General features: G+C 61.1%; 1 protein-coding gene across 2 annotated transcripts; it reads right to left on the bottom strand.

Annotated features, from left to right (window-relative positions):
• On the bottom strand, window positions 4,257-10,095 carry SLC39A4 (solute carrier family 39 member 4). 2 transcript variants are annotated; one of them, XM_021090449.1, is made up of 14 exons: window positions 9,854-9,986; window positions 9,208-9,279; window positions 8,420-8,508; window positions 7,677-7,961; window positions 7,029-7,224; window positions 6,777-6,928; window positions 6,516-6,687; window positions 5,977-6,149; window positions 5,673-5,807; window positions 5,465-5,590; window positions 5,246-5,300; window positions 4,917-5,069; window positions 4,609-4,796; window positions 4,257-4,513 (listed from the first exon to the last, which is right to left on the bottom strand). In XM_021090449.1, the coding sequence occupies exons 6-14, from the start codon at window positions 6,912-6,914 to the stop codon at window positions 4,385-4,387; spliced, it is 1,269 nt and encodes a 422-aa protein (XP_020946108.1). In that variant the 5' UTR covers window positions 6,915-6,928; window positions 7,029-7,224; window positions 7,677-7,961; window positions 8,420-8,508; window positions 9,208-9,279; window positions 9,854-9,986; the 3' UTR covers window positions 4,257-4,384. The 2 variants fall into 2 exon arrangements, with proteins under 2 accessions (XP_020946108.1, XP_001925395.3); XM_001925360.5 differs by having other exon boundaries at window positions 8,420-9,279; window positions 9,854-10,095.

Genomic DNA, 10,486 nt, shown 5'->3' with positions numbered 1-10,486 from the left:
GTGGTCGGGGCGGCCGCGAGGCTTTGCTCGTAGGCTCCACGTCCAGAGCCCCGCAACCCCGCCCTCGCTCCACCTCCAGGGTCCCTCCGCGGGGGAACGGGAACGGAGAAGCGGGTTGGAAGCCGGAAAGGGACTGGGGCGGCTCAGGGCCGGCTGGCCGGGGCCGTTCCCGCCCCAGAACCCAGGAGCGGGGTCGCCGTGGAGGGTCTCGCTCGGAGGAAGAGGCGAGGTCTTTACGGCACCACGTCCCAGTTGGGTGTGCGAGGAGCCCTTCCAGGTGCCAGCGCCGGACTCAGCTAGAGGACCCCGGCAGTGTGGTAGAGGTCCGACACGCCCCGGGTCGGGAAAGATGCCATGCTGCGCCCCTGATCAGCGTTCCCTCCCTCCGCAAAGCGACCCGCCACCACCACCACCACCACCACCACAGGCCCGAGGACGGCTTTCACCTGTTGTCCTTGGCCCTGCGGCCCCTGTAGGAGCCCCTCCCCTGGGAGAGCGCTTTTCCCCGGTCTTCCTCGCTGCTCCTTCCCCAGGCCTGGCCCAGTTGCCCTCTCCAAGGACCCAGGAACCAGCACCCCCCACAGCTAACCAGACTTCCTTACTGGGCCTAGGTAACAATGGCCAGGTCTGGGATTTAGAAACGGAATCTTAAGAAATAAAACAAGAGGGGTTCTCCTGTGGTCCAGCGGGTTAAGTGTCACGGTGGCATTGTTCTGGGTTGATGCTGTGGCGGTGCAGCTTCAGTCCTTGGCCTGGGAACTTATGCATGGGGCATGCACAGCCAAAAAAGGAAGGAGGAAAGGAAGGAAGGAAGGAAAAAGAAAGAGAAAGAAGAAAGAAAGAAAGAGAGAAAGAAAGAAAGAAAAGGAGGAAGGAAAGGAGGAAGGAAGAAAGAAGAAAACAGCTCAGTGGTAACAAATCTGACTAGTATCCACGAGGACACAGGTTTGATCCCTGGCCTTGTTCAGTAGGTTAAGGATCCAGCATTGCTGTGAACTGTGGTGTAGCCTGGACCGTAGCACCTAGCACAGGAATCTCCACATGCTGCAGATGCGGCCCTAAAAAGAAAAAAAAAAAAAAAAAAAAGAGAGAGAGAGAGGAGTTCCCTTCATGGCTCAGTGGTTAACAAACCCAACTAGGATCCATGAGGACATGGGTTCCATCCCTGGCCTTGCTCAGTGGGTTAAGGATCCGGCAGCTCTAGCTCCAGCTTGTCCCAGCCTGGGAACTTCCATATGCCCCAGGTGCAGCCCTTAAGAAAAAAAAAAAAAAAGAAAAGAAAGAAAGAAAGATAGTCACACCCAAGAACAGGCCATAGAAATATCTTTCTGTTGCATCCAAATCTGCCGCTTGCTCAAGTCAGCAATATGGCTTTACATCTGGACCCTTGAGCAGCAGACAAAGGAGTCACTTGGATGCCCAAACAGGTGTGTGACCCCTGAGCCACACCAAACCCCTTTAAAAGTCATAACTGGAGTTCCCACTGTGGCATGGTGGGTTAAGAATCCAACTGCAGTGAGCCACTGTGGAAGCACAGGTTCTGTCACAGCCAGCACAGTGGCTTCTAGGATCCGGTGCTGCCACACCCATGGTGTAGGTCGCAGCTGTGACTCAACTTTGATCCCTGGGCCAGGAACTTTCATACGCAGCCATAAAAAACAAACGAGCCAAACAAAATGCAACTGTAGCCAGAACCACCGTGAGGCTGTGATAGGGAGTTCAGCAGATCAGCAGGGGCAGTGGCAGAGCTGAGCTGTGGCCAGGACACTAAGTCCCCACATCCAAGTCAGCTGGGCACATTCAGGGCACCTGTATCTCAGGGCATCTGAGATGAAAGAACATCAGTGACTATGGAACCCTCAGTCTCAAGCTGGCATGAGTGAGAGTCTCTCTGTGCCCAGAGCCAGAGATGCCGAAGGAGGGAAGGGGGTAGTGGACCAGATGCAGCTCCATCCACATCAGAGAGAAGAAGGGGGGCGTGGGGCAAGGAGGGCTGGCAGTGGGGTGGCGGCTATGGTCCTGCCTGGTGGGTCTGCTTCCTCAATGCCAAAGGATGCTGTCAGCAGAAGCGACAGCTAGAAGTTGCTGGAGAGGGACCATGATGGGCTGGAAGACAGCCCAAGACTGAGGGTGGAGACGGGGCTGCCACGCTCAGAAGCCCTTGCCCTCCGAAAACTCCCTGAGCCCCACAGCTCGGGTTCCATGGCTAGTGGGCACTACCTCCCAGGCCACATCCTTGATATTATCCCGGGCCAGCGCTGTGCTGGGCTCTGGTGGTTTTCTGCATCTCTTTCATGCCGGGCCCTGTGCAGTATTGTGGACTGGGTCTAGGAGTGGTCGTTTCCAGACTTCTCTTACAGAGTTGGTAAGGTTCTTGAGGAATCCATGGCTCACGGAGAAGCTGGGGCATCTGGCCACCTGTGTCAGGCCAGGAGCTCTTGGACATGGTCCTTCTGGCCCATTTGCCTCCAGTTCCTGGCAGGTGGCAGCTACCTCCTCCAGCACAAGTGGACTCAGTGGAGCATAAGGGACTTCCACTCTCCTGCTCTTGTGCCTGTGGTACTGAGTCAACAACAGACTAAATCTTTTTTCTTTCTTTTTTTTTTTTTTTTTTTGGCTTTTTACCATTTCTTGGGCCACTCTTGCGGCATATGGAGGTTCCCAGACTAGGGGTCGAATCGGAGCTGTAGCCTCCAGCATACGCCAGAGCCATAGCAACGCGGGATCCGAGCCGCGTCTGCAACCTACACCACAGCTCACGGCAACACCGGATCGTTAACCCACTGAGCAAGGGCAGGGATCGAACCCTCAACCTTCTGGTTCCTAGTCGGATTCGTTAACCACTGCGCCATGACGGAACTCCTCTTTCTTTTTTTTTTAATCTCTCCCCAGATCACGTGGAAGTTTCTGGACCAGGGATCAAACTCGTGGCACAGCAGGGACAACACCAGATCTTTAATGTGCTAGGCCACCCGGGAACTCCACAACAGGCTGAATCTCATGTCCCCTGAGCCCTTACTCCTTCTGCCCTTTACTCCTACCTCCTTTGTGCTATCTGGAGAGTGCATCTGATGGCTAGCGCTCTGGCAGCCATTTTGGACCATGATGGCTATTATGGATTGAAATGTGTCCCTCAGAAAGACATATTGAGGGAGTTCCTATTGTGGCTTAGTGGGTTAAGAACCTGATTCGTTTCCATGAGGATGTGGGTTCAATCCCTGGCCTCACTCAGTGGGTTAAGGATCCAGTGTTGCCACAAGCTGCAGTGTAGGTCACAGATGCAGCTCTGATCTGGCATTGCTGTGGCTGTGGTGTAGGCCAGCAGCTCCATTTCGACTCCTAGCCTGGGAACCTCCATGTGCCGCCACAGGCGTGGCCCTAAAAAGACCATATATATATACATATATATATGTTGACTACCTAACCCACAGTACCTCAGAAAGTGACTTTATTTGAAAATAGGACTGTTACAGATGGCATTAGTTGAGATGGGGTCGTGCTGGAGTAGGGGAGCCAGCAACCCAGTGTGGCTGATGCCCTCATGAAAAGAGACAGACACTAGTGAGAAGATGTGTGAAGACAGAGGCCGAGACTGGGGTTTTGCTGCCACAAGCCGAAGGACACCCACGGCCACCAGAAGCCAGGAAAGCCTCATGGAACAGATTCTTCCCTGAAGACTTCAGGGAGGCGCACCGCCTGCTGACGCCCTGATTTCAGAGCTCTGCCTCCACAGCTGGGAGAAGATAAACGTGTGTGGTCTCAGGCGCCCAGTTTGCGGTGGGCTGTACTACAACCCCGGGAAACGTCCACGGGAGGTCTCCGAGGATGGCTACTTCCACTGCGGACCTGGGGCCGCCAGGGGAGGCCGGAGCCCCGGACCACGGGCTGGCTCGCACCCTAGTCCTCTCTCTCCAGGCCCACTTTCCAGGAGAGAGAAATAAACCCTCATCCGTGTAAAGCACTGCTGGCTGTTTTCGTGCTTCCGGCTCTAAGTCAGCAAGTTCGAGTCCTGACTGCACACCAGGGCCTACCTGCTGCCCACAGACCCTGGCCAGCGCCCGTGTCGCCGCTTCCCACGCAGGGGCTCCACCTGACAGACGCAAGGACTGGGGCTGGCTGCCTGGAGGCCCCTGAGCGCAGCTGCCCCGGCTCCTGGTCAGGCCCCAGGCACTGCTCGGGGGAGAGAGCGCCCGCACCCCCGGTCGACCTTCCTGGGTGGGAGACCTTTCCCTCCCTGGGAGGAAAGCAGGCTGGGCACCAGGGACAAGGATGTCTTTATTGAAGCTGGTACTAGGGCCTGGGGAGGGAGGCTCACGAAGGCCTGGCGCTGAGCTAGCTCAGGGCCAGGAGCCAGGGTCGAGGGCTGAGAGTGGGGCAGAGGCCATCAGAGGGTGATATTATCCTCATACAGAGACAGCAGCAGCAGGACGGTCCAGCCGCCCAGCAGGCCCGCGTTGTGCAGCAGGAACAGGAGCCAGGGCCGCCTGTCCCGCACGTTCAGCATGGCCGGGAGCTGAGGAGGAGGCGGTGGGCCCTCGGTCAGAGTCCGGCTCAGAGCTCCTGCTCAGCTCCCACCCAGGGCAGTCCCCTCCCGGCCTCGGTTCTGACCATGTCACAGAGCGCCACGTAGAGAAAGAGGCCTGTGGCTACTGCCAGGATCCAGGTCTCGCCGTCTTCGCCGACGCCGGCTGCGAGCGCCACGTAGAGGCCGATGAAGGCCGTGAGCCCAGATGCCAAGTTCAGCAGCATCGCGCGGCGCACCGACAGCCCCGCGTGCAGCAGGGCCGCGAAGTCCCCTGGGGCGGAAGGGGCGGGGTCAGGCCGGGAGCCCCGCCCAGTCCCGGAAGGCCCCGCCCTGCCCGGTAGTCCCTCCCAACTGCCCCGCCCTCGACCCACAGGAACCCTGCGAAGCTCACCCAGCTCGTGCGGCACCTCGTGGCAGAAGACGGCCAGAGAGGTAGCCAGCCCCGTCTTCCAGGAGGACAGGAAGGCGGCGCCCACGGCCAGACCATCAGCGAAGTTGTGCACGGCGTCGCCCAGCGTGATCACGTAGGGCAGCAGTCTCAGCTCTGGGGGCGGCAGGCGTGGATGGGCATCCGCCTGGCCCTGCACCTCGGTGCCCGCCCCCACCCTCCGGCTCTCCCACCCCCCCGACCCCCCACCGCGCCCCTGCCACTGGCCCTCGCCTGCACTGCGCACCAAACCCCTGGCCCCCAGCGCTCCCGCGGCCTCCCTCAGGGCTCACCCGGGCGCAGTCTCCGGGGCTCCGGGTTCAGCAGCTCCGGGCTCTCTTCTTCCACCTAGGGATGGGGCGACCGTGTAGATGAACCGCTGGGCACGGAGATGAGGCGGGGCACGCCAGCCTAGGTCCCAGGATCAGGCCCAGCAGAAGCCTTAGAGTGGGAGCTGGGAGTGCAGGCAGGGCTCGGCGCCGGGTAGGGGCATAAAGGCAGGGCCAGCTCACCAGGTCTGCGCGGGAGCCCTCGTGCTGCTTGGGCGGCCGGAGATCACTGGGCGCTAGTTGCATGGACACGCCGTGGCTATGGCCACTGTGGCTGTGGCCGTGGCTGCAGGGCCTGTCCTTTGGGTCCTGTGGGGACAATGGCTCAGGGTCCACCGTGCCTCCCCCACCCCTCCCCATACCACGTCCAGTTAGTTCCCATACACCTGACCTCTGGGTCTGCTGGCAGCAAGAGGTTGAAAAGGCTCTCGAACAGGAAGAAGGCATAGAGGCCTCCCAGCACAGCCAGGAGGCGCCAGGTGGGCAGCAGGTCGACCTCCCCATCATGTGTGTGCAGCCCCAGCACCTGGGGGGCAGGGGGCACTGGGCCAGTTGCCTCAGGGCCTCCTCCCCCCTCCAGACAAGGAGAGTGGGGTTAGGAGTCAAGGAGGGGCCCCAGGAGGGTGGACCTGGAAGGAAGGCTGGGTGGGGAGTGCCTGGTTGGGGGGGAATGGTCCTGGAAGGCTGGGGCCAACCTTAGGCGTCAGGTGCAGGAGAGCATCGCCTGTGAGTGCGCCCACAGCCATGCCCAGGAAGGTCTGGATGACGTAGTGGGTAGCAGCACTGCAGCTGGCACAGGCAAGGAGCAAGAGCCCAAAGATGGAGCAGAGGCAGATGAGCAGTGTGGCCAGTGAGCCGTACAGGTACCCTGGGGGCAGGGCAGGGGCAGTGAGAGCCTCCTTCTCAGCCTCAGCCCCCACCCCTGCCTCCCAGGGAAGGGTGTCCAGGTGGGGCCCCAGAAGTGAGCGGGAGCTCACCCAGACCGCAGGTGCTCAGGGGCAGGCCTGGCCTCCGCTCAGTCAGCGGGCCTCCAAGCCCCACCTTCTTCCCTTCCAGGCCTCCACACTGGCCCTGACCCCCTACTCCGGTGCCACTCTCCTCTGCCCAGTCCTGGCCCAGCTCTCCCATGCCTCCCAGCCCAGCGGCCGCTCCCTGCTCGCTCTGTGGTCCCACCTCCATCTGCCAGGCCCCAGGGCTTGGCCAGGCAGGCACAGCTGGGGAGGTGGGCACTCACTCTCTGACTGGCTGAGCTGGTCCTGGGTGGGGTGCATGGGTTGGGGGCTGCAGGCCCCACTCAGCTGTTGCTGGAGCAGGGCAGGGCTCAGCTGGGCCCAGGCCTCCGGGGTCACCCCAGCCTGCTCAGACAGCCCATACACAGCCATCACGTCTCCGGCACTCAGGCACATCTGCGAGCGTGACAGGACTGGGGGTCAGGGACCTGAGCAGACCCTGGGACCCCATCTCTCTCCAGGACTAGGATGCACAGGTTGCTCACCGTGTCCCACACGCTGGAGCTGCTGTTGGGGCTGGCAGGGGGCACGGGGCCAGGCTGGCTGGCTTCCTTTCCCAGATGACCCTGCTCGCTGTGGTCACCATGGGGCTCGCTCACTCCGCCCACGCCCAGGCGCTGCATCAGGGCTGCCAGCTCTGGCCGAGAGGGCAGAATCACAAAGTTTGTGTGGGTCGCAGACCTGCCCTCCCCTAGGGCATGGAGGGGGCAGGGGTGGTGGGCCCTGCTCTGCCTCACCAGCCAGTGTGATGTTGGGAGTCTCGCCACTGTGCTCCCGGAACACAAAGTCCACGAAGTACTGAGGGGTCGGCAGGGCACGGAAGCAGGAGCCGCTCCTGGCATGGTCCAGCAGAGCAGCGAGCACCGGGCCGGGGCTGCCAGGAGCCCCCGCCCTGGCCGCCTCCTCCAGCAGCTGAGGCAGGTCCACACAGGCCTGGGGAGGAGCTGGGGCTCAGCCTCAACGGGCAGTGTGGCCTTCCTGACCTCTAGCTCTGCCGTAGCCTTTTGTGTCCCCTGGACACCTCTGACCCAGACCAGCCGCCTCCCAGCACCACCTCTTCCCGCCCACCTAAGGCCTGGGCCCCGCCCCTGCCCCGCCCCTCCCTGCTACCGCAGCCCTTCCCCTTCCCCTTCCTGGCCCAGCTGGTCCAGACTGCCCCCCTTGACACTCCCACCCCAGCGCCTCCCTGTAGCCCCAGGAGCTCTCTGGCGAGGGCCCCTCCTGGGACTCCTGCAGCCCGGCCCTACTCCGCGGTGAACACAATTTGTGATTCTCCCAGCCCGGCCTCCCCGCTGTGTCCCCAGGTCTCCCACGGGCCCAGAAAGGCGTTGAGGCCTCACCCCCTAAGCAGTCCCCCCACTGGCTCTCCTGGCCAGGGCCCTCACCCCCTCTGAAGGGGACCAGCCGACAGCCTGGGACTGAATCCTCTGCAGCAACCTGGTCAGACCCAGGGTCAGGGCCTCTGGGCTCTGGAGCTGGGCCAGGAGGTGGTCGGCTCGTGAGGCCCAGCGGCCAGCACGCACGTCTGTGCATGTGCCCTCGGGGTCGCTGAGGTAAAGGGCAGAGGCAGCGCTCAGGCGGGCGATGTGCCTGGGCTCCAGCACTGGGCTGGAGGGGAGTCCTGGCTTCTCAGGCCTGCCCAGGGCCAGGGCGTCGTCCACCGACAGGCACTGTGGGCAGAGGCGGAGATGAGATGGGCGGGCAGGGGCCAGGCATCTGTGACCCCGGAGCTGGAGCTGCCCCCTTTCCCGGGGGGGGGCCACACGTGGACCACCATCCTCAGGCTCTGTCACCCTCACGCCCCCTCTCACTGCTCCCCACACCCTTCCCCACCCCACCCCAGGGACAGAGGTGCACGCACAACACACGGAGGGGTCCCGCCCGCCCAGGGCGGTCTCTTCCCAGACACGCCAGTTTGATCTGGTGAGCACGGGGTGGGGGACCCAGTGCAGCCCCCATCCGGGAAGGCAGGTCCCTCCGAATGCCCAGCAGAGGAGGGTGGGCTTGGGCCAGCAAGGTCAGGGCGCCTGGCCGCCGCTCGGCCCGCCTCCTGGAGTTTACCCAGGGCCCTTTGCTGCCGGGCCTCGGGGCGGGCTGGAGCCGGGGGACCCGTCGGGTGGGGCCTTACCTTTCCACACGGCCCGGTGGCGCAGTGCACACGGGCCGCCAGTGTATTTAACAGGCCGCCCAGCGCCACGCGGTCCAGAACGCCTTGGCCTGAGGACAGCAAGGTCAGCAGCCGGGCCGGTTGGGTCGCCGTTGCGGAGGCCAGCAGCACAGCCAGCAGCAGCCCCAGCCGGGCCAGGCCAGCCATGCTGCGGCCCCCGGGGGCTGCGCGCTCTGGGGAGGTGGCACGCGCCAGGATGGCTGCAGGCTGCATGGGCTGCCCGGTGCCGGACTGGGGCTGGGCCCGGCCAGGCGCCCTCCGGGCCTTGCCCGCGGGGCCCTGTGATTGGCTGCGGAGGCGTCCTGGGTTAACCATTCCAGCGGCAGATCCTCCCCGCTTGAAGTGGCCGCCCTGGGGGGCGAGGGCTGGGCCCCTCCTGGATGGGCCACCCAGAGCCGCAGGGCAGGGCCGCCACCCCCTACCCCACTCCCCCGAGGGTCTTGGTACGGAAACCCTGCCCAAGGCGCAGTGAGGCCAAGCAAACAAAACGTCACCCTTTGGAGCAGAGAAAGTTTTACTGCAGGCCATTCCAGGAGACAGGTGGCGTGTGTGCAAAGCCCTGAGTTCCCAGAGGGTTTGGGGCGCTGGGGTCCCGGGGTCCCGCCCCGGCGGTCAGGGGGTTTCCCGAAGAGGAGGGGCGGCGGGCGCAGGAAGAGCGGAATCGCACACCCTCTGGAGCAGCGCTCAAGCGGTCTCCAGTGCAAGGATGAACAGCAGCAGCTTATACAGGGAAAGAACCTACAACTTACATCGGCGAAGAAGATCAATATCTCGTGACTGCTCCAGGGTTACAGTTTAAGTGTAAAGACAGAAAAAGGCACCTGGATGGGGGAAAGTACGCCATCAACCCATTAAAGAGCAACCGGGCAGGTAGCTAAAGTCACATGTAGGCCGCAAGCAACCTTTGCAAATGTCGCATGCGTATTGTTGTTTCTTCAAAATAAAATGCCTGGTTACTATCTTAACAGTAACCCTATTTTAATTTTTATATCATAATAATCTTTGATACATTCTCTGCCTAAATCAAGACAACAATCATCAGCAATTTCTAAACTGTATTTTATTTTATTCTAAATAAACTTTAGCTGAATAATGCATACCAATACTATCGAAGATTATCTTGCAGAAAACAGAAATCCCTTCCAAAAAACCATTCTCTCCGTAATAAACAGCATGGAGCCATACTCTAGAGATGACCAAAGGCCAGCAGGCAAGACTAATTCAAGATTTAAACAGAAGGGAATTAATTCTTTTCTTAGGGTGAAAGAACAAACAGTAGACAAGGCACAGTGTGAGCAGGACACAGATCAGTTATTGAAAACAAAGAAAACACAAAGGACTGTATCCCCAGGCATCACGGCTTCTGGTTTCTGGGGGGCCTAGCAAACAGCAAACCTGCTGCTTTGCAGACTTCTTCAGAATCCCCCGGACTTTGTCATCAGGCAGATTCCTTTCTCGAAATTCGGCTCCCAGCAGTGGGGGAGAAGTTTTTAACAGGCAGGATTTGGTTTGAGGGCTGCAGTGCGTGTGCGTGCCTGCGAGTGTGTGTGTGCAGGCGCGCGCGTGCCTGCGAGTGTGTGCGCCCGCGCGTGCCTGCGAGTGTGTGTGTGCGCGCGCGTGCGCGTGCCTGCGAGTGTGTGTGTGCGCGCGTGTGTGTGCGCGCGTGTGTGCGTGCCTGCGAGTGTGTGTGTGTGCCAGCTTTGTTCTGATTGGTCAGTGGCGAGGTCACGGTGCTGTTCCAGGACTCTCGGTCTTCAGCCCTAAGGTTCCAGCCAGCCTGGGGTCTCCTTCCTTGGCCGGGGCGGGAGCCTTAGCTCCTCGGAGGAGCTCAAGGATATCGGTCTGTGTGTCCCTCAAGGAGGAACCTGGACCCTGCCCAGGGTGTGTGAGCCCATCTTGACGGTCCCTCCCTTTTCTGCATTCCTTCGCTTCCCTGATTAGCTTCGGCTGGAATCTGCCCTTGGAACTCAGGCCAGGACGGTCTTAGGGGGCTGGATGAAGCCTGTTTCCTACAAACAAGAAGTGGGG

The sequence above is a fragment of the Sus scrofa genome, chromosome 4 (assembly GCF_000003025.6).
Source record: "Sus scrofa isolate TJ Tabasco breed Duroc chromosome 4, Sscrofa11.1, whole genome shotgun sequence".
NCBI classification, from domain to species: Eukaryota; Metazoa; Chordata; class Mammalia; order Artiodactyla; family Suidae; genus Sus; species Sus scrofa.
The sequence above is the reverse complement of the archived record's forward strand: the minus strand, read 5'-3'. Positions and strand labels throughout refer to the sequence as shown.